This window comes from Oncorhynchus nerka, linkage group LG9a (assembly GCF_034236695.1).
Source record: "Oncorhynchus nerka isolate Pitt River linkage group LG9a, Oner_Uvic_2.0, whole genome shotgun sequence".
NCBI lineage: Eukaryota > Metazoa > Chordata > Actinopteri > Salmoniformes > Salmonidae > Oncorhynchus > Oncorhynchus nerka.
The window spans coordinates 49,103,961-49,126,501 of record NC_088404.1 but is presented as its reverse complement, the minus strand read 5'-3'; the positions used below and the strand labels follow the sequence as shown (position 1 = coordinate 49,126,501).

The following is a 22,541-nucleotide window of genomic DNA, read 5'->3' as shown; positions in this document are numbered from 1 at the left end:
AATCCATAGATTAGGCTGTACATTGCAATAGGAATGTATTTGATGGCGCCGACAGAGATAGTCGCCTTACTTCGTGTTCTTAGGAAACTATGCAGTATTTAGTTGTTTTAATGTATTATTTCTTACACTGTTACCCCAGGAAATCTTATTACATATAGCTGTGAGGAACTATTAGATATAAGAGCAACTTCAACTTACCAACATTACGACCAGGAATACAAATTTCCCGAAGTGGATCCTCTGTTTGGACCACCACCCAGGACAAAGGATCGGATCCCAGTAGGTGACCCAAACCATGGCACCACAGAAGGGGCAGACGGAGCGATCTTCTGGTCAGGCTCCGTAGACGGGCACGTCGCTACCAAGTATACTACTAGCCAATGTCCAGTCTCTTGAGAACGAGGTAGACGAAATTTGAGCAAGGGTTGCCTTCCAGGAGAGACATCAGAGAATGTATCAATCTCTGTTTCACGGAAACATGGCTCACTCGAGATACGTTATCAGAGTCGGTACAGCCACCCGGTTTCTTCACGCATTGCGCTGACAGAAACAAACAAGGTGTATGCCTTATGATTAACAAGTTGTGGTGTGATCATAACAACATACAGGAACTTAAGCAGTTTTGTTCACCTGACCTAGAATTCCTTACAATCAAATGCCGACCGCATTATCTACCAAGAGAATTCTCTTCGATTATAATCACAGCCGTGTATATCCCCCCTAAGCAGACACCCTGATGGCCTTGAAAGAACCTCATTGGAGTCTATGTAAACTGGAAGCCACATAGGCTGCATTTATTGTAGCTGGGGATTTTATCAAGTCTAATCTGAAAACAAGGCTTCCTAAATTTTATCAGCATATTGAACGCGTAACTTGGGATGGCAAAATTCTGGGTCATTGCTACTCTAACTTCTGCGATGCCCTCCCTTGCCCTCCCTTCGGCAAATCTGACCACGACTCCATTTTGTTGCTCCCAGCCTATAGACAGAAACTTAAACAGGAAACACCCGTGCTCAGGTCTATTCAACACTGGTCTGACAAATCTGATTCCATGCTTCAAGATTGCTTCGATCACGTGGACTGGGATATGTTCCAGATAGCATCGGACAACAACGTTGATGTATACGCTGATTCGGTGAGCGAGTTTATTAGCAAGTGCATCGGTGATGTTGTACCCATGGTGACTATTAAAACTGTCCCCAACCCGAAACCGTGGATTGATGGCAGCATTTGCGCAAAACTGAAAGCGCGAACCGCTGCTTTTAATCATGGCAAGGTGACCGGAAACATGACCGATTACAGTGTAGCTATTCCCTCTGCAAGGCAATCAAACAGGCTAAGCGTCAGTATAGAGACAAAGTAGAGTCGCAATTCAACGACTCACACACAAGACGTATGTGGCAGGGTCTACAGTCAATCACGGATTACAAAAAGATGACCAGCCCCGTCGCGGACACCAATGTCTTGCTATCAGACAAACTAAACAACTTCTTTGCTCGCTTTGAGGATAATACAGTGCCACTGACACACCCCGCTACCAAAACTTGTGGGCTCTCCTTCCCCGTAGCCAACGTGAGTAAAACCAGCTGGCTGGTGTGTTTACGGACATATTCAACCTATCCCAGTCCCACAACCGTAAGGCTCTCCAGAGGGTAGTGAGGTCTGCACAACGCATCAGCGGGGGCAAACAGGAAGGCCAAAAAGATCATCAAGGACAACAACCACCCAAGCCACTGCCTGTTCACCCCGCTATTATCCAGAAGGCGAGGTCAGTACAGGTGCCTCAAAGCTGGGACCGAGAGACTGAAAAACAGCTTCTATCTCAAGGCCATCAGACTGTTAAACAGCCATCACTAACATTGAGTAACTAACATTCATTCCTTTACACTTGTGTGTATAAGGTAGTTGTTGTGAAATTGTTAGATAACTTGTTAGATTTTACTGCACAGTCGGAACTAGAAGCACACGCATTTCGCTACACTCGCATTAACATCTGCTTACCATGTGTATGTGACCAATAAAATCTTGATTTGACTGGTGAGCTTAATGTTGCTTATTTCACAGCGGTTTCAGAGTACCGCAATAAGAGCGACGATGCCAATATTTGAGTAAACTCTTCACAGCTGTGTTCTGTGAGTGTCAATGAGTAGGCTGATACACCATTTCCTGGGTGTGCAATATGAATGTCAATATGCACAACATTGGCTGAATAGTGAGGTGAATTCCCACATTCAAAGTCCTGCAATAACAGCTAAGATTCTAATATTTGTGTAAACTCTACATAGTTGTGTTCTTTGGGTGTCACTGAGTAGGATGATATGCCCATTTCACGGGTGCACAATCCATAGGTTAGGTTGTACAGTGCATATACAGTGGCAAGAAAAAGTATGTGAACCCTTTGGAATTACCTGGACTTCTGCACAAATTGGTCATAACATTTTTATCTGACCTTCATCTAAGTCACAACAATAGACAGACAGTCTGCTTCAACTGTCAGGCCCTGATCTGTTTCACCTGTCCTTGTGATTGTCTCCACACTCTCCAGGTGTCGCTTATTTTCCACCGGTGTATTATTCCCTGTGTTTCCTGTCTCTCTCTGTGCCAGTTCGTCTTGTCAAGTCAACCAGCGTGTTTTTCCTGTGCTCCTGCTTTTTCTATTCTCTCTTTTTCTAGTCCTCCTGTGTTTGACCCTTGCCTGCTCTGACTCTGTACCCGCCTGCCTGACTATTCTGCCTGCCCTGACCTCGAGCCTGCCTGCCACTTTTTACCTCCTGGACTCTGACCTTGTCATTAACTTTTTGCCTGTCCACGACCATTCTCTTGCCTGCCCCATGGATACTAATAAATGTCAGAGTCTCAAACCATCTGCTTCCCGTGTCTGCATCTGGGTCTCACCCGGTGCCCTTAAATAAACTAATAACACAAACAATTATATGTTTTCATGTCTTTCTTGAGCACACCGTGTAAACTTTCACAGTGTAGGGTGGGAAAAGTATGTGAACCCTTGGATTTAATAACTTGTTGTCCCTCCTTTGGCAGCAATAAACTCAACCAAACGTTTTCTGTAGTTGCGGATCGAACCTGCACAATGGTCAGGAGGAATTTTGGACTATTCATCTTTACAAAACTGTTTCAGTTCCTCAATATTCGTAGGATGTCTGGTGTGAACCACTCTCAATGTCATGCCACAGCATTTTATATCGGGTTGAGGTCAGGACTCTGACTGGGCCACTCCAGAAGTCATATTTCTTCTGTTTGAAGCCATTCTGTTGTTGGTTTACTTCTGTTTTGGGTTGTTGTCCTGTTGCGTCACACAACTTCTGTTGAGCTTCAATTAGCGGACAGATAGCCGTACATTGTCCTGAGAAATGTCTTGATAAACTTCATTTTTCTGTCTGATAGCAACCTGTCCAGGCCCTGAGGCAGCAAAGCAGCCCCAAACCATGATGCTCCCTCCACCATACTTTACAGTTGGGATGAGGTTTTGATGTTGGTGTGCTGTGCCTTTTTTTCTCCACACATTGTGTTGTGTGTTCCTTCCAAACAACTCAACTTCAGTTTAATCTGTCCACAGATTTTTTTTTTAGAAGCGCTGTGTAATATCTACATGCTCTTTTGCGAACTTCAGACATGCAGCAATGTTTTTTTTGGACAGCAGTGGATTCTTCCATGGTGTCCTCCGATGAACACCATTCTTGTTTAGTGTTTTACGTATCGTAGACTCGTCAACAGAGATGTTAGCATGTTCCAGAGATTTCTGTAAGTCTATATCTGACACTCTAGGATTCTTCTTAACCTCATTGAGCATTCTGCACTGTACTCTTGCAGTAATCTTTGCAGGACGGTCACTCCTAGGGAGTGTAGCAACCGTGCTGAACTTTCTCCATGTATAGACAATTTGTCTTATCGTGGACTGATGAACATCAAGGCTTTAGAGATACTTTTGAAACCCTTTCCAGCTTTATTCATATCAACAATTCCCAATCTTAGGTCTTCTGAGATCTCTTTTGTTCGAGGCACGGTTCACATCAGGCAATGCTTCTTGTGAATAGCAAACACAAATTTTGTAAGTGTTTTTTACAGGACAGGGCAGCTCTAACCAACATCTCCAATCTAGTCTCATTGATTGTACTCCAGGTTAGCTGACTTCTGACTCCAATTAGCTTTTGGAGAAGTCATTAGCCTAGGGGTTCACATACTTTTTCCAACCTACAGTGTGAATGTTTAAATGATGTATTCAATATAGACAAGAAACATACAATAATTTGTGTGTTATTAGTTTAAGCACACTATGTCCGTCTATTGTTGTGACGAAGATGAAGATCAGATCAATTTTGATGACCAATTTATGCAAAGCTCCAGGTAATTCCTAAGGGTTCACATACTTTTTCTTGCCACTGTAAGTATGCCCCCAATGCAATGCAAATTCAACTAACAGATTATATTTGGTTTAATTTATATAACAACACTCCAACCTTGTGTAGTATTATTTTGTCAATTTTTTCACAATTTCTATAGGTTTGCATGAGTTGTAATGGGGGGCTTTTATTTTGAATTCCATTATTGTTGCTTATGCAAATGTTGTTCATGACACACTGGTGTCAATAACTTACAACACTTGAGACAAATGAATGCAGTATTAAGCCATGGAATGCCATGAGTGGACAAACCCTTGACACACCTCCGACTTGTTTAAATCAAATCAAATCAAATCAAATGTTATTTGTCACATACACATGGTTAGCAGATGTTAGTGCGAGTGTAGCGAAATGCTTGAGCTTCTAGTTCCGACAATGCAGTAATAACCAACAAGTAATCTAGCTAACAATTCCAAAACTACTACCTTATAGACACAAGTGTAAGGGGATAAAGAATATGTGCATAAAGATATATGAATGAGTGATGGTACAGAGCGGCATAGGCAAGATACAGTAGATGGTATTGAGTGCAGTATATACATATGAGATGAGTATGTAAACAAAGTGGCATAGTTAAAGTGGCTAGTGATACATGTATTACATAAAGATGCAGTAGATTACATTACATTTACATTTAAGTCATTTAGCAGACGCTCTTATCCAGAGCGACTTACAAATTGGTGCGTTCACCTTAAGACATCCAGTGGAACAGCCACTTTACAATAGTGCATCTAAATCTTTTAAGGGGGGTGAGAAGGATTACTTTATCCTATCCTAGGTATTCCTGAAAGAGGTGGGGTTTCAGGTGTCTCCGGAAGGTGGTGATTGACTCCGCTGTCCTGGCGTCGTGAGGGAGTTTGTTCCACCATTGGGGGGCCAGAGCAGCGAACAGTTTTGACTGGGCTGAGCGGGAACTGTACTTCCTCAGTGGTACGGAGGCGAGCAGGCCAGAGGTGGATGAACGCAGTGCCCTTGTTTGGGTGTAGGGCCTGATCAGAGCCTGGAGGTACTGAGGTGCCGTTCCCCTCACAGCTCCGTAGGCAAGCACCATGGTCTTGTAGCGGATGCGAGCTTCAACTGGAAGCCAGTGGAGAGAGCGGAGGAGCGGGGTGACGTGAGAGAACTTGGGAAGGTTGAACACCAGACGGGCTGCGGCGTTCTGGATGAGTTGTAGGGGTTTAATGGCACAGGCAGGGAGCCCAGCCAACAGCGAGTTGCAGTAATCCAGACGGGAGATGACAAGTGCCTGGATTAGGACCTGCGCCGCTTCCTGTGTGAGGCAGGGTCGTACTCTGCGGATGTTGTAGAGCATGAACCTACAGGAACGGGCCACCGCCTTGATGTTAGTTGAGAACGACAGGGTGTGGTCCAGGATCACGCCAAGGATCGCGCTCTGGGAGGAGGACACAATGGAGTTGTCAACCGTGATGGTGAGATCATGGAACGGGCAGTCCTTCCCCGGGAGGAAGAGCAGCTCCGTCTTGCCGAGGTTCAGCTTGAGGTGGTGATCCGTCATCCACACTGATATGTCTGCCAGACATGCAGAGATGCGATTCGCCACCTGGTCATCAGAAGGGGGAAAGGAGAAGATTAATTGTGTGTCGTCTGCATAGCAATGATAGGAGAGACCATGTGAGGTTATGACAGAGCCAAGTGACTTGGTGTATAGCGAGAATAGGAGAGGGCCTAGAACAGAGCCCTGGGGGACGCCAGTGGTGAGAGCGCGTGGTGAGGAGACAGATTCTCGCCACGCCACCTGGTAGGAGCGACCTGTCAGGTAGGACGCAATCCAAGCGTGGGCCGCGCCGGAGATGCCCAACTCGGAGAGGGTGGAGAGGAGGATCTGATGGTTCACAGTATCGAAGGCAGCCGATAGGTCTAGAAGGATGAGAGCAGAGGAGAGAGAGTTAGCTTTAGCAGTGCGGAGCGCCTCCGTGATACAGAGAAGAGCAGTCTCAGTTGAATGACTAGTCTTGAAACCTGACTGATTTGGATCAAGAAGGTCATTCTGAGAGAGATAGCGGGAGAGCTGGCCAAGGACGGCACGTTCAAGAGTTTTGGAGAGAAAAGAAAGAAGGGATACTGGTCTGTAGTTGTTGACATCGGAGGGATCGAGTGTAGGTTTTTTCAGAAGGGGTGCAACTCTCGCTCTCTTGAAGACGGAAGGGACGTAGCCAGCGGTCAGGGATGAGTTGATGAGCGAGGTGAGGTAAGGGAGAAGGTCTCCGGAAATGGTCTGGAGAAGAGAGGAGGGGATAGGGTCAAGCGGGCAGGTTGTTGGGCGGCCGGCCGTCACAAGACGCGAGATTTCATCTGGAGAGAGAGGGGAGAAAGAGGTCAGAGCACAGGGTAGGGCAGTGTGAGCAGAACCAGCGGTGTCGTTTGACTTAGCAAACGAGGATCGGATGTCGTCGACCTTCTTTTCAAAATGGTTGACGAAGTCATCTGCAGAGAGGGAGGAGGGGGGGAGAGGGGGAGGAGGATTCAGGAGGGAGGAGAAGGTGGCAAAGAGCTTCCTAGGGTTAGAGGCAGATGCTTGGAATTTAGAGTGGTAGAAAGCAGCAGAGACAGAAGAGGAAAATGTAGAGAGGAGGGAGTGAAAGGATGCCAGGTCCGCAGGGAGGCGAGTTTTCCTCCATTTCCGCTCGGCTGCCCGGAGCCCTGTTCAGTAGATGATATAGAGTACAGTATATACATATACATATGAAATGAATAATGTAGGGTATGTAAACATTATATTAGGTAGCATTGTTTAAAGTGGCTAGTGATATATTTTACATCATTTCCCATCAATTCCCATTATTAAAGTGGCTGGAGTTGAGTCAGTGTGTTGGCAGCAGCCACTCAATGTTAGTGGTGGCTGTTTAACAGTCTGATGGCCTTGAGATAGAAGCTGTTTTCAGTCTCTCGGTCCCAGCTTTGATGCACCTGTACTGACCTCGCCTTCTGGATGATAGTGGAGTGAACAGGCAGTGGCTCGGGTGGTTGTTGTCCTTGATGATCTTTATGGCCTTCCTGTGACATCGGGTGGTGTAGGTGTCCTGGAGGGCAGGTAGTTTGCCCCCGGTGATGCGTTGTGCAGACCTCACTACCCTCTGGAGAGCCTTACGGTTGTGGGCGGAGCAGTTGCCGTACCATCCCGACAGGATGCTCTCGATTGTGCATCTGTAGAAGTTTGTGAGTGCTTTTGGTGACAAGCCGAATTTCTTCAGCCTCCTGAGGTTGAAGAGGCGCTGCTGCGCCTTCTTCACGATGCTGTCTGTGTGGGTGGACCAATTCAGTTTGTCTGTGATGTGTACGCCGAGGAACTTAAAACTTACTACCCTCTCCGCTACTGTTCCATCGATGTGGATAGGGGGGTGTTCCCTCTGCTGTTTCCTGAAGTCCACAATCATCTCCTTAGTTTTGTTGACGTTGAGTGTGAGGTTATTTTCCTGACACCACACTCCGAGGGCCCTCACCTCCTCCCTGTAGGCCATCTCGTCGTTGTTGGTAATCAAGCCTACTACTGTTGTGTCGTCCGCAAACTTGATGATTGAGTTGGAGGCGTGCGTGGCCACGCAGTCGTGGGTGAACAGGGAGTACAGGAGAGGGCTCAGAACGCACCCTTGTGGGGCCCCAGTGTTGAGGATCAGCGGGGTGGAGATGTTGTTGCCTACCCTCACCACCTGGGGGCGGCCCGTCAGGAAGTCCAGTACCCAGTTGCACAGGGCGGGGTCAAGACCCAGGGTCTCGAGCTTGATGACGAGCTTGGAGGGCACTATGGTGTTAAATGCCGAGCTGTAGTCGATGAACAGCATTTATTGGTCAAAACCCAGCCCTTTTGCACCACCTCCAGCTATTGCACTCATGTTAATGGCTGTGAAAATAGCCACAATATTGTACATACACCCAGACCTATAGTGCTACTGTGATTGCATAGATTTACCATTGCATTAGGTTTATTAAAATAGAGCTCTCAATGTGAGAACTGATTACAAATGTTAGTATTTAGGTAGTGCTGTTTAATGTTTCCAAGTAGCACTCAATATGTTTCCAAGGTTAATTCTTTCATCCATAATGAAAACTTGAGTTTTTAGTAAAATAAATATCCATAAATCATCCTTAAAATCCTTGTCTATCTTACTTTTCTTTCAGTAAGAGATCCGAAAGTGACAGAACTGTCATCAGGTCCTTTGGGCTCCTCAGGAGGCACGGACATCAATCCCAGACACATGACGCCTCCAAGGTATGACCAGTTTAATAGTTTGTCATCCTTTTACAATATACAACATGGATGCCAGACAGTTGCACGTCTGGTGTTCTGAACATACTGCATGTGTGTGAATTACAGCATTCTCTATTACTGTTGATGTGAGTGGCCTTTAAAGTTCTACCCCTCTCTGCTTCTTATGGGTGATGGCATATGCTAAATAAAATATAATGAAATAAGAACAACAATCTTGAAGGACGGGTTATTTATAATGGAGACGCTGGGGAGGGGAGCGAACAGGGAAACACTGTACTGTATTTCATGACCTTGTCAGCCCATTGGTTTGGTCTGTAATCCGCTTCCATAATGAGAATGTAGGATTATAGAGAGTGATCAGAGAATGCAATATATACCTTCTTAACACTTGAGCTGCCTGCAGTCAGTCAGTCAGTTGGACATCCCTTAACAAGCCTGTGCCGCTCTCCTCAGTTCCAAGGTGAGAACCATCCAGTCTGTCTCTGTTCTGTGCTTCTATCTAGTTAGACCCTATCCAGAGGAATAGTGTCTTAATTACTATATAGTAGCATGACGCCTTTCCGCAAACTTATTCATGAGTACTTGTAGTATTATAGTGATATGCCTGTTGGTTGAGGAAAAAAATATTTTAGCGTGTGAAATGCATTTGAATATGTGAAATGTTTGAGAATTGTATTGTGCATTGGAATTGTATTTGAATGTGATTACTCTTTTTTTATTGGCTATTAACATTGAGTGTTAGAGTGTCCAAGAGTGTTAGAATGTTTTGGAAATATTGATTTATTTCCTATAATCATAAATTAAGGTTTTTGGTCATTGCTTCACATGGTAATGCTCTCTGTCTATTACATTTTATTCCTATTTAAACATATGTAATATATTACACTAATACATATTTTCGTAGTCGGCTGAATTGCAATAAAAATGATCCATGTTCAAATTACTCAAATATAAATGATAAAATATTGACATCAGTGTTTTAAAGAGGAAACAACAATTTCTTAATTACTTAGTTTATTTCAATACATTTGATATTTCAGTTGTTTTGTGCAGTATTTCTTGATTTATGTTGTTGATGGATCTTAATGTGTAACATTTCAATGGTAGTATTTGCATAAAGAAAACTTTCTCAGGTTCCAGTAGTGTATTAAATATGTTTTAGTGAGCAGACATCAACTGTATAATTATCCATGGGGTGGTAAATGATTGATATATGGACTGATGACTTGACATGCTGAAAGGGTACACCACCACAAGACATGAATCTGAAAGTGATCTACAAATGTTTTCCTTCCTGTCAACATATTTTGGAGATAACTAAACAGCCTGTTACAACATCGTAGACATCTCTGATACATCGCCTAATTCGCCATCTGAACATACACTGAGTGTACTAAATATTAGGAACACTTTCCTAATATTGAGTTGCGCCACTTTTGCCCTCAGTACAGCCTCAATTTGTTGGGGGATGGACTTTACAAGGTGTCGAAAGCATTCCACAGGGATGTTGGCTCAAGTTGACTCCAATGATTCCTACAGTTGTATCAAGTTGGCTGGATGTCCTTTGGGTGGTGGACCATTTTTGATATACACAGGAAATTGTTGAGTGTGAAAAACCCAACAGTGGTGCAGTTCTTGACAAACTCAAACCGGTGTACCTGGCACCTACCACACCCCATTTCAAAGGCTTGCCCATTCACCCTCTGAATGGCACACACACAATCCATGTCTCAGAAATCCTTCTTCAACCTGTCTCCACTCCATCTACACTGATTGAAGTGGATTTAACAAGTGACATCAATAAGGGATCCTAACTTTCACCTGGATTCACCTGGTCAGTCTGTCATGGAAAGAGCAGGTGTTCCTAATGTTTTGTGCACCCAGTGTATAACCTAATTCACAGTATTGGCTCCACTGCATTTTCAGAGCGGCAAGAACGTCCTGCGTTTTGATTTTCGATATGACCAAAGCACTTGAGTTACTGTACTGGAGTTCATGGGCATAGTGAGGATACACTTTTGTCAATAGATGACCTCATACCACGGCAAGTTGAACAGCTGACATGTCAGCACACAAGGGTTGCTGTATACCTCTATGCCTGTGTCATTGAGCTTATTGAAGCCGGAGTGATACTATTCCACTTTTAAAAGTACTGTGCAGCTCTGTGAAGTACCTTCTCTTCTGCAGGTCTGAAATGTACTGTCTAGGACTGTAGTTTTTGAGAACTCTACTCCTTTAAATAGCATTATGAGACATTCATGGCTCTGGTTTATTACACAGTAAACTAATCTCAATTTGAATCTGAACAATAAATACCCTCGAAAGAAAAAGAGATGCTTATAAACTTATTTTGACAATACATCTATTCAGTGTATGAAATCATGAAGAGTGGAGACAGTTGAGTTAGTGCACTGAACAGACCTGATAGAGCAAAAGCAGTTATATTTGGCCTAACGTGGCCTAACGTCTTGGTCATCTAAGGGATGTTCTAGAAGGCACCACCAGCTGTCGTGTTGGCTTACTGTGACCTCTCGGAGACAAGTCTGCCATAAAGTAGAGCCACTTAAGACAAGATCTAGGACCAATTTAGATCACTCAACTCAAGATAACGTTCCCATCTCCGGGGACACCCTGAGCCCAGACCAAAGATTGAGTCGGCTGAGTTTAAGGGATTCAGAATGTATTCTAATTACTTGTCTCCATTACAAAGTCTTTCTGGCTGCATGGCCCCTGTTGGAAGTATGGGAGAGTGGGGACAATTATAAGAAGGGACAGACTCAATAACACAAATTAGAAACAATCTAGAGTGTTGTTATTCCACGTGCTTGAATAAAGTGAAACTGTTTTGTATTGACCTGTCTAACATTCTCAATTTATCTAAACCTACAGTACCAGTCAAACTTTGGACACACCTACTCATTCCAGGGCTTTTCTTCATGCTAACTATTTTCTACATTGTAGAATAATAGTGAAGACATCAAAACTATGAAATAACACATATGGAAACAGAAAGTAACCGCAAGTGTTTAGCAAATTAAAATATATTTGGTATTTTAGATTCTTCAAAGTAGCCACTCTTTTTCCTTGATGACATCTTTGCACACTCTTGGTAATCTCTCAACCAGCTTCATGAGATAGTCACCCGGAATTCATTTCAATTAACAGGTGTGCCTTGGAATGTCTTTCCTTCTTAATGCGTTTGAGCCAATCAGTTGTTTGTGACAAGGTAGGGGTGGTATATAGAAGACAGCCATATTTGGTAAAAGACCAAATCAATATTATGGGAAGAACAGCTATAATAAGCAAAGAGAAACGTAGCCACCTTTTGCCTTGATGACAGCTTTGCATTCTCTCAACCAGCTTCATGAGGAATGCTCTTGAAGGAGTTCCCACATATGCTGAACACATGTTGGCTGCATTTCCTTCACTCTATGGTTCAACTCATCCCAAACCATCTCAACTGGGTTGAGATCGGGTGATTGTGGAGGCCAGGTCATCTGATGCAGCACTCGATCACTCTCCTTCTTGGTCATATAGCCCTTACACAGTGTGAAGGGGTGTTTTGGGTCATTGTCCTGTTGATAAATAAATGATAGTCCCACTAAGCGCAAACCAGATGGGATGGCGTGTCACTGCAGAATGCTGTGGTAGACATGCTGGTTAAATGTGCCTTGAATTGTAAATCAATTACTGACAGTGTCACCAGCAAAGTGACACGTTGGGAACCACACATGTGGAGATCGTCCGTTCACCGACTCCGCTGCGTCTCACAAAGACAAATGCGGTTGGAACCAAAAATCTCAAATTTAGACCAAAGGACAGATTTCCACCAGTCTAATCTCTATTGCTTGTGTTTCTTGGCCCAAGCAAGTCTCTTCTTCTTATTGGTTGGTGTCCTTTAGTCGTGGTTGCTTTCCAGCAATTCGACCATGAAGGCCTGATTCGCACTGTTGTCTATGAACAGTTGATGTTGATGTGTCTGTTACTTGAACTCCATGAAGCATTTATTTGGGCTGCAATCTGATGTGCAATTAACTGTAATGAACTTATCCTCTGCAGCAGAGGTAACTCTGGGTCTTCCTTTCCTGTGGCGGTCCTCATGAGAGCCAGTTTCATCATAGCGCTTGATGGTTTTTGAAATGTTCCGGATTGACTGACCTTCATGTCTTAAAGTAATGATGGGCGTTCGTTTCTCTTTGCTTATTTCAAATCAAATAAAACTTTACAAGAAGTGTAGACCTTACCGTGAAATGCTTACTTACAGGCCCTTAACCAACAATGCAGTTCAAGAAGATTTAATAAAATATTTACCAAATTAACTAAAGTAATAAAATATATAAAAAGTAACACAATAATATACCAATAAAAAGGCTATATACAGGGGGTACCGGTACCGGGTCAGTGTGAGGAGGTACAGGTTAGAGGTAATTTGTACATGTAGGAAGGGGTGAAGTGACTATGCATAGATAATAACAGCAAGTAGCAGCAGTGTACAAAACAAATGGTGGGGGGGTCAATGTAATAGTCCAGTGACCATTTGATTAATTGTTCAGCAGTCTTATGGCTTGGCGGTAGAAGCTGTTAAGGAGCATTTTGGTCCTAGACTTGGTGCTCCGGTACCGCTTTCCGTGCTGTAGCAGATAAAACAGTCCGCTCGTCACGACTGGCTTGGTGTGTTTGGACCATGATAGATCGTTGGTGATGTGGAGACCAAGGAACTTGAAACGTTCTACCTGCTCTACTAAAGCCCCGTTGATGTTAATGGGGGCCTGTTCCTGTAGTACACGATCAGCTTCTTCGTCTTGCTCACATTGAGGGAGAGGTTGTTGTCCTGGCACCACACTGCCAGTTCTCTGACCTCCTCCCTATAGGCTGTCTCATCATAGTTGGTGATCAGGCCTACCAGTGTTGTGTCATCAGCAAACCTAATGATGATGTTGGATTTGTGTTTGGCTACACAGTCATAGGTGAACCGGGTGTACAGGAGGGGACTAAGTCCACACCCCTGAGAGGCCCCAGTGTTCAGGATCAGCGTGGCAGACATGTTGTTGCCTACCCTTTCCACCTGAGGGCAGCCCATCAGGAAGTCCAGGATCCAGTTGTAGAGGGAGGTGTTTAGTCCTGTGGTCCTTAGCTTAGTGATGAGCTTCATGGGCACTATGGTGTTGAACGCTGAGCTGTAGTCAATGAACAGCATTCTCACATAGGTGTTAATTTTGTCCAGGTGGGAAAGGGCAGTGTGGAGTGCGATTGAGATTGAGTCATCTGTTCTTGCCATAATATGGACTTTGTCTTTTACCAAATAGGGCTATCTTCAGTATACCACCCCAGGGCAGCATGTAGCCTTGTGGTTAGAGTGTTGGACTAGTAACCGAAAGGTTGCAAGATTGGATCCCGAGCTGGCAAGGTAAATATCTGTCCTTCTACCCCTGAACAAGGCAGTTAACCCACTGTTACTAGGCCATGATTGAAAAAAACATTTGTTCTCAACTGACTTGCCTAGCTAAATAAATTGTCACAATACAACTGATTGGCTCAAATGCATTAATAAGAAATTCCACAAATTAACTTTTAAGAAGGCACACGTGCTAATTGAAATGTTTCCAGGTGCCTACCTCATGAAGCTGGTTGTGATAATGCCAGTAGTGTGCAAAGCTGTCATCAAGGCAAAGGGTGGCTACTTTGAAGAATCTTTTTTTGGTTACTACATGATTCCATATGTGTTATTTCCTAGTTTTGATGTATTCACTAGTATTCTACAATATAGGAAATAGTAAAAATTAAGAACAACCCTGGAATAAGTATGTGTGTTCAAACTTTGACAGGAACTGTATATAGTTGTATCAGTAATCGTATTGGTATAGTTTAAAATTTTTTTTTTTTTATAGCTGATGGAGTATATACAAGTATTGTTGGTAAAATGTTGGCTGTTTTTAAGTACACATTTCATAATAATTATTGTTTTTCATTTTTTGGAATAGAAGACACCAAACACTTAAGATGGCTGAGTAAGTATATGCCAATTCGTTTGCATGTTGTGTTTCAAAGGGGTCGCTCACTCATTTTTACATGGCCTTATTTTCACTCTCTGGGCTCGTAGTTGATCCCCCAAACCATTGTTTTATATCTTGTTTCCTTACAGAGAAAATTGGTTGTCACATTTTGCCATTGACTACAATGCATTATGAAAATGTGTCTAAAGCAAGTTGGAAAACGGTCCAAACCAACTCATATTAAATCAGAATCCCATTCTGAATAGTCTCTGCACCAAATAAATAAAACATGTGTCCACTGTGTCGTAAATCCATGTTTGAATGATGCTTTTTATAGCAACAACAAAAGTATGAACGTATGGACAGTGGAACACTTTAAAAAATAAAATTGTGCAGAGACATCATTCAGAATTGGATTATGATTTAATATGAGTTGGTTTGGAGTGTTACTAAACCTGACTTTCTCTCCTTTGTCCAATAGCAAGAAAGGCAATGTGTCCTCAAGCCGTAAGCATACTCTGAAGGTAAGGAATCCCACTCAGCCCTTCCTTTAATGTTTTGTTTTTTATGTAATAAAACTTTTTTATAAAGTAGTAAACCAAAGGGAGATATCAATCGTCTTATCAACTGTCAAAATATAAGTTGTCATAAATTTGTCTCCAGAGTTGTATGCTGGCAGTTGCTAAGGATTTGCTCGAAGCTGAAGCATTAGAGAAAGTTAAAGAGCGGGAGAGATACATGGACGAGAACTGCCCTCTTCTGGAGATTCCCCACTCCAAGGATGATTTGGTGGTATGATATTCAGATATTCACAGATATTTTGAAAACATATCATACCTGCTTGATACAGTGTGCTGTATGAGGTGCTTCTATCAGGTTCAGCTGTACCAAGGAGGTTAAGGCATAAAATTAGGTATTATATGCTGGTGGTAACATTTTTCTTTGTTGTATTCTTTCATTAGGACCTTTGCACAAAGATGTACGACAAAATTAATGTGATTGATGAGGAGAGATACAACTTAGAATACAAAGCAGTCATGGTTTGCAATGAGGTAAGCAACCCTCTTTTAATTGATTTATGTTTCAATGTAAATATATTTACAGTGCCTTCAAAGTATTCACACTCCAACAAACATTTTAACAGATTAAAATGGATTTAATTGTCATGTTTTGGTCTATGATCTACACATAATACACTGTAATGTCAAAGTGGAAGAAAAATTCTAACATTAAAAAAATGACAAATAAACATAAAACACACTAATATATAATTAACATAAGTACACACACATTAGAATCACCTTTGGCAGCAATTACAGCTGTGAGTCTTTCTTTGTAAGTCTCTGAGAGTTTACCAAACCTGGATTGTACAATAGCACATTATTTAATTTTTTTAATTCTTCAAGCTGTATCAAGTTGGTTGTTGATCATTGCTAGACAACCATTTTCAAGTCTTGCCATTTTAAGTCAAAACTATTACTAGGCCATTCAGGAACATTCAAAGTTGTCTTAGTAAGGAACTCAAGTGTTAATTTGGCCTTGTGGTTTAGCTTATTGTCTTGCTGAAAAGTGAATTTGTCTGTGTCTGTTGGAAAGGAGACTGAACCAGGTTTTCCTCTAGGGTTTTGCCTCTGGTTAGCTCTTTTCCATTTATGTTTTATGTTAAAAAAACTCCTTAGTACTTGCCAATGACAAGCATACCTATACATGATGCAGCCACCACCATACTTGAAAATATGAAGAGTGGTACTCAATGAGATGTTGTGTTGGACCCCACCTTACAGTGGGGTTAAAAATGATTGACACCTTTGATAAAGATGAGCAATAATGACTGTATGAAATATATTAAAATATTGAGCTATATTCTAGTAAATATTCCCTGTTTTAGGTCAGTTAAGGTTGCAATTTTATTTTAAGAATGTGAAAAGTCAGAATAATAGTAGAGAGAATGATTTCAGCTTTTATTACTATCATCACATTCCCAGTGGGTCAGAAGTTTACATACACTCAATTAGTATTTGGTAGCATTGCCTTTAAATTGTTTCACTTGGGTCAAAGGTTTGGGTAGCCTTCCACAAGCTTCCCACAATAAGTTGGGTGAATTTTGGCCCATTCCTCCTGACAGAGCTGGTGTAACTGAGTCAGGTTTTTAGGCCTCCTTGCTCACACACGCTTTTTCAGTTCTGCCCACACATTTTCTATAGAACGAGGTCAGGGCTTTGTGATGGCCACTCCAATAAATCAAATCAAATCAAATCCGTGGAAGTATGCTTGGGATCACTGTCCATAAGGAAGACTCATTTGCAACCAAGCTTTAACATCCTGACTGATGTTTTGAGATGTTGCTTCAAAATATCCACATCATTTTCCTCTCTCATGATGCCATCTATTTTGTGAAGTGCACCAGTCCCTACTGCAGCAAAGCACCCCCACTACATGATGCTGCCACCCCCGTGCTTCATGGTTGGGATGGTGTTCTTCACCTTGCAAGCATCCCCCTTTTTCCTCTAAACATAACAATGGTTATTATGGTCAAACAATTCTATTTTGTTTCATCAGACCAGAGGACATTTCTCCAAAAGTACGATCTTTGTCCCCATGTGCATTGCAAACCATAGTCTGCCTTTTTTATGGCAGTTTTGGTGCAGTGGCTTCTTCCTTGCTGAGCGGCCTTTCAGGTTATGTCGATATATGACTCGTTTTAATGTTGATATTTTGATTATTTTGTACGTGTTTCCCCCAGCATCTTCACAAGGTCCTTTACTGTTGTTCTGGGATTTATTTGCCATTTTTGCACCAAAGTACGTTCATCTCTAGGAGACAGAATGCTCCTCCGTACTGAGCGGTATGACGGCTGCTTGGTCCCATGGTGTTTATACTTGCATACCATTGTTTGTACAGATGAACGTGGTACCTTGAGGCATTTGGAAATTGCTCCCAATGATGAACCAGACTTGTAGAGGTCTACAATTTATTTTCTGGGGTCTTGGCTGATTTCTTTAGATTTATTTTCCCATGATGTCAAGAAAAGAGGCACTGAGTTTGAAGGTAGACCTTGGAATACATCCACAGGTACAACTCCAATTGACTCAAATTATGTCAATTAGCCTTTCAGGAGCTTCTAAAGCCATGCCATCATTTTCTGGAATTTTCCAAGCTGTTTAAAGGCACAGTCAACTTAGTGTATGTCAACTTCTGACCCACTAGAATTGTGATACAGTGAATTATAGGTTAAATAATCTTTCTGTAAACAATTGTTGGAAAAATTACTTGTGGCATGCACAAAGTAGATGTTCTAACCGACTAGCCAAAACTATACTTTGTTAGCAAGAAATGTGTGGAGTGGTTGAAAAACGAGCTTTAATGACTCCTAAGTGTATGTAAACTTCTGACTTCAAGTGTGTGTGTGTGTGTGTGTGTGTGTGTGTGTGTGTGTGTGTGTGTGTGTGTGTGTGTGTATACAGTGGGGCAAAAAAGTATTTAGTCAGCCACCAATTGTGCAAGTTCTCCCACTTCAAAAGATGTGAGAGGCCTGTAATTTTCTTCATAGGTACACTTCAACTATGACAGACAAAATGAGGAAAAAAAATCCAGAAAATCACATTGTAGGATTTGTAATGAATTTATTTGCAAATTATGGTGGAAGATAAGTATTTGATCACCTACAAACAAGCAAGATGTCCTGCTCTCACAGACCTGTAACTTCTTCTTTAAGAGGCTCCTCTGTCCTCCACTCGTTACCTGTATTAATGGCACCTGTTTGAACTTGTTATCAGTATAAAAGACACCTGTTCACAACCTCAAACAGTCACACTCCAAACTCCACTATGGCCAAGACCAAAGAGCTGTCAAAGGACACCAGAAACAAAATTGTAGCCCTGCACCAGGCTGGGAAGACTGAATCTGCAATACGTAAGCAGCTTGGTTTGAAGAAATCAACTGTGGGAGCAATTATTAGGAAATGGAAGACATACAAGACCACTGATAATCTCCCTCGATCTGGGGCTCCACGCAAGATCTCACCCCGTGGGTCAAAATGATCACAAGAACGGTGAGCAAAAATCCCAGAACCACACGGGGGGACCTAGTGAATGACCTGCAGAGAGCTGGGACCAAAGTAACAAAGCCTACCATCAGTAAAACACTACGCCGCCAGGAACTCAAATCCTGCAGTGCCAGACGTGTCTCCCTGCTTAAGCCAGTACATGTCCAGGCCCGTCTGAAGTTTGCTAGAGAGCATTTGGATGATCCAGAAGAAGATTGGGAGAATGTCATATGGTCAAATGAAACCAAAATAGAACTTTTTGGTAAAAACTCAACTTGTCGTGTTTGGAGGACAAAGAATGCTGAGTTGCATCCAAAGAACACCATACCTACTGTGAAGCATGGGGGTGGAAACATCATTCTTTGGGGCTGTTTTTCTGTAAAGGGACCAGGACGACTGACCCATGTAAAGGAAATAATGAATGGGGCCATGTATCGTGAGATTTTGAGTGAAAACCTCCTTCCATCAGCAAGGGCATTGAAGATGAAACGTGGCTGGGTCTTTCAGCATGACAATGATCCCAAACACACCGCCCGGGCAACGAAGGAGTGGCTTCGTAAGAAGCATTTCAAGGTCCTGGAGTGGCCTAGCCAGTCTCCAGATCTCAACCCCATAGAAAATCTTTGGAGGGAGTTGAAAGTCCGTGTTGCCCAGCAACAGCCCCAAAACATCACTGCTCTAGAGGAGATCTGCATGGAGGAATGGGCCAAAATACCAGCAACAGTGTGTGAAAACCTTGAAGACTTACAGAAAACCTTTGACCTTTGTCATTGCCAACAAAGGGTATATAACAAAGTATTGAGATAAACTTTTGTTATTGACCAAAAACTTATTTTCCACCATAATTTGCAAATAAATTCATTAAAAATCCTACAATGTGATTTTCTGGATTTTTTTCTCATTTTGTCTGTCATAGTTGAAGTGTACCTATGATGAAAATTACAGGCCTCTCTCATCTTTTTAAGTGGGAGAACTTGCACAATTGGTGGCTGACTTTTTTGCCCCACTGTATATATGAGTCTACAAACATTAGGAACACCTTCCTAGTATTGCATCCCCTTTTGCCCTCAGAAAAGTCTCAATTCGTCTGGCCATGGACTCTACAAGGTGTCGAAAGCGTTCCACAGGGATGCTGGCAGATGTTGACTCCAATGCTTCCCACAGTTGTGCCAAGTTGGCTGGATGTCCTTTGGGTGTTGGACCATCCTTGATACACATGGAAAATTGTTAAGCATGAAAAACCTGCCAGCGTTGCAGTTCTTTACACACTCAAACCGGAGCGCCTGGCATCAACTACCATAGCCCGTTCAAAGGCACTTACATTTTTTGTCTTGTCTCTCAAGGCTTGTCTCTCAAGGCTTAAAAATCATTTTTTTGTCCTGTCTACTCCCCGTCATCTACACTCCTTGAATGTACTGTGTATACTGTATATACAGTAACAGTCAATAGTTTGGACACACCTACTCATTCAAGGTTTTTTCTTTATTTTGACTTTCCTACATTGCATAATAATATTGAAGACATCAAAACCATGAAATAGCACATGGAATCATGTAGTAATATAAAAAGTGTTAAACAAATCTAATTATATTTTAGAGTCTTCTAAGTAGCCACCTTTAGCCTAGGCAAGTCAGTTAAGAACAAATTCTTATCTTCAATGACGGCCTAGGAACAGTGGGTTAACTGCCTTGTTAAGGGGCAGAACAACAGAGTTTTACCTTGTCAGCTCAGGGATTTGATCTTGCAACCTTTCATTTACTAGTCCAACGCTCCAACCACCAGCCTAGATGACAACTTTGCACACTCTTGGCATTCTCTCAACCAGCTTCACCTGGAATTCTTTTCCAAAAGTTTCGAAGTAGTTCTCACATATGCTGAGCACTTGTTGGCTGCTTTTCCTTCCCTCTGTGGGCCAACTCATCCCAAACCATCTTAATTAGGTTGAGGTCTGGTGATTGTGGAGGCCAGATCATCTGATGCAGAACTTCATCACTCTCCTTCTTGGTCAAATAGCCCTTACACAGCCTGGAGGTGTGTTGGGTCATTGTCCTGTTGAAAAATAAATTATAGTTTCACTAAGCTCAAACCGGATGGGATGGCGTATCACTGCAGAAAGCAGTCATCACGACAAACGGTTGCTACTTTGAAGAATCTGAAATATAAAATATATTGGTTACTACATAATTCCATATGTGTAATTTCATAGTTTTGATGTCTGAACTATTATTCTACAATGTAGAAAATAGTGAAAATAAAGACAAACCCTGCAATGAGTAGGTGTGTCCAAACTTTGCATATGTTTCCTCCGTCGAGCCCTCCTGAATCACTGATTTTCCTGTATAAAAATTCCACCCACCAGGTTATAGACCTAAACATAAAAATCGTTGACATGAGGGGCAAGTTCAAGAAGCCAGCCCTGAAGAAAGTGCGTATGTCTGCTGATGCTATGCTCCAGGCTCTGCTGGGCTCCAAGCACAAGGTGACCATGGATCTGAGATCCAACCTCAAACAAGTGAAGAAAGACGAGAAGAAAGAGGTGAGTATCTGTCCATTAGGCTAACACAATATATTACAGAGATATCGCATCGGGAGACATTGTCAATGTTGAATGAACTTTAGGCCTTAACATTCCACCCTTCAATGTCTTCTCACCCTTTCTATCATCACAGGATAAGGATTTGCGTGACGTTGGTGACTGGCGTAAGAACATTGACGACAAGGCTGGCATGGACGGCAGGAAGAAGATGTTTCAGGGAGATTCTTAGATCATTGGGATGTGTTTGTGTGATGTGGCTGACTACTCTCCTGTAATGTCTAGCTGTCAACCACATACTGATATGCATTACAACTAATATCATAACTATGTAATACATCTTTGTTTCTTTTGAAGACAGAAAGAAACAGAAGGTAACAGAAACAAGATGTGTGTAATTGTTTGACAGTTGGTTTACTGGAGTAGAGGTAAAAGTGTACAACTTTTCTAATAAATTGCCTTTAAAGGAAATCTTTCTTAGTTTGTGTAATTTATATTTTGTCATGCTGATACACTAAGAGAACCAAAATGCTATATCTCGGAACCACTACCATGTACTATTACAGTATAGGGTGGACCCTTGGTAATGTTCTACACTAGAGTGCTGAGCTGCCCATCTCTCTTTCAAACATGCAAACCACTGCTATAGTTGATACTCATCTTAATTGAGTCTAAATGGAGCAACATGTAACAAGTTTCTAGAGGTTTTGAAATCAATGCTTTCTGCCATGTTAAATAACGGTATTTGGATTGTTATTCATTTACTGTTGGATTAAGATCACTTCCGAAGACATGTTAAGTAAAATCATGAGGTTCGTTTTAGAGATTTTGTATGTATTTTAAGAGCTTGAAAAGTTGGGCACAGCTTTTTTCTGTTGCATTCTGTACCAGTTTCTACTTTTTGAGGTCTTTGTAGTTTTTCCCCATAGAGATCCTGCTATTCTGCATATTCTAATACCTAATTATGTTGTTGTTTTTTACCACTAGGGCAACTGAAAATAAGGTGAGTTTCTTTCTTCGTTTTTATTTTTTGTTGCATCACAAAGTTATCAAGTATATTAGTAGTCCATTATTGAATTGTTTTAAAAGTAACACATTGACTAAGCAATTTTATGTTTTCAACATCAGAGTTAAATTGTTTCAAATGATCTTTCCCGTCTACGTTGCCATTTACTGTAATTTCTCAACAGAAACAGTCACTTAAACATCAGATGGAGTCTTCAGTGGTAAGTGTCTATATATTGAGGATATTTATTTATTCTCCAACCATCACGTCTCCCACCATCTCACCATCATCGTTTGGGGCGGCAGGTAGCCTAGTGGT

At 42.1% G+C, this 22,541-nt stretch overlaps 2 protein-coding genes across 4 annotated transcripts in view; both read left to right on the top strand.

Annotated features, from left to right (window-relative positions):
* The first annotated feature begins 9,016 nt into the window (after nt 1–9,016).
* Nucleotides 9,017–21,688, top strand: LOC115134460 (troponin I, fast skeletal muscle-like). 2 transcript variants are annotated; one of them, XM_029668455.2, is made up of 7 exons: nt 9,017–9,106; nt 14,628–14,654; nt 15,121–15,163; nt 15,303–15,431; nt 15,602–15,691; nt 21,044–21,220; nt 21,354–21,688. In XM_029668455.2, the coding sequence occupies exons 2-7, from the start codon at nt 14,647–14,649 to the stop codon at nt 21,447–21,449; spliced, it is 543 nt and encodes a 180-aa protein (XP_029524315.1). In that variant the 5' UTR covers nt 9,017–9,106; nt 14,628–14,646; the 3' UTR covers nt 21,450–21,688. The 2 variants fall into 2 exon arrangements, with proteins under 2 accessions (XP_029524315.1, XP_029524316.1); XM_029668456.2 differs by having other exon boundaries at nt 9,028–9,106; nt 14,631–14,654.
* Nucleotides 9,062–22,541, top strand: part of LOC115134459 (troponin I, fast skeletal muscle-like) — a 31,294-nt gene continuing 17,814 nt past the window's right edge. The window contains exons 1-2 of one of the 2 annotated variants that reach the window (XM_029668453.2): nt 22,203–22,220; nt 22,408–22,443. The gene's annotated coding sequence lies outside the window, so the exon portion shown is untranslated. Of the gene's footprint in view, nt 9,107–22,202; nt 22,221–22,407; nt 22,444–22,541 lie in introns of those variants that run through there. The other variant, XM_029668454.2, reaches the window with a different exon arrangement.

What these genes read in the sequence shown, in the direction of transcription:
- LOC115134460 (XM_029668455.2), top strand. An exon ending in CAGTCATGGTTTGCAATGAG is followed by an intron (nt 15,692 to 21,043) that starts GTAAGCAACCCT and finishes TCCACCCACCAG; the next exon opens with GTTATAGACCTAAACATAAA. An exon ending in AGAAAGACGAGAAGAAAGAG is followed by an intron (nt 21,221 to 21,353) that starts GTGAGTATCTGT and finishes CTATCATCACAG; the next exon opens with GATAAGGATTTGCGTGACGT.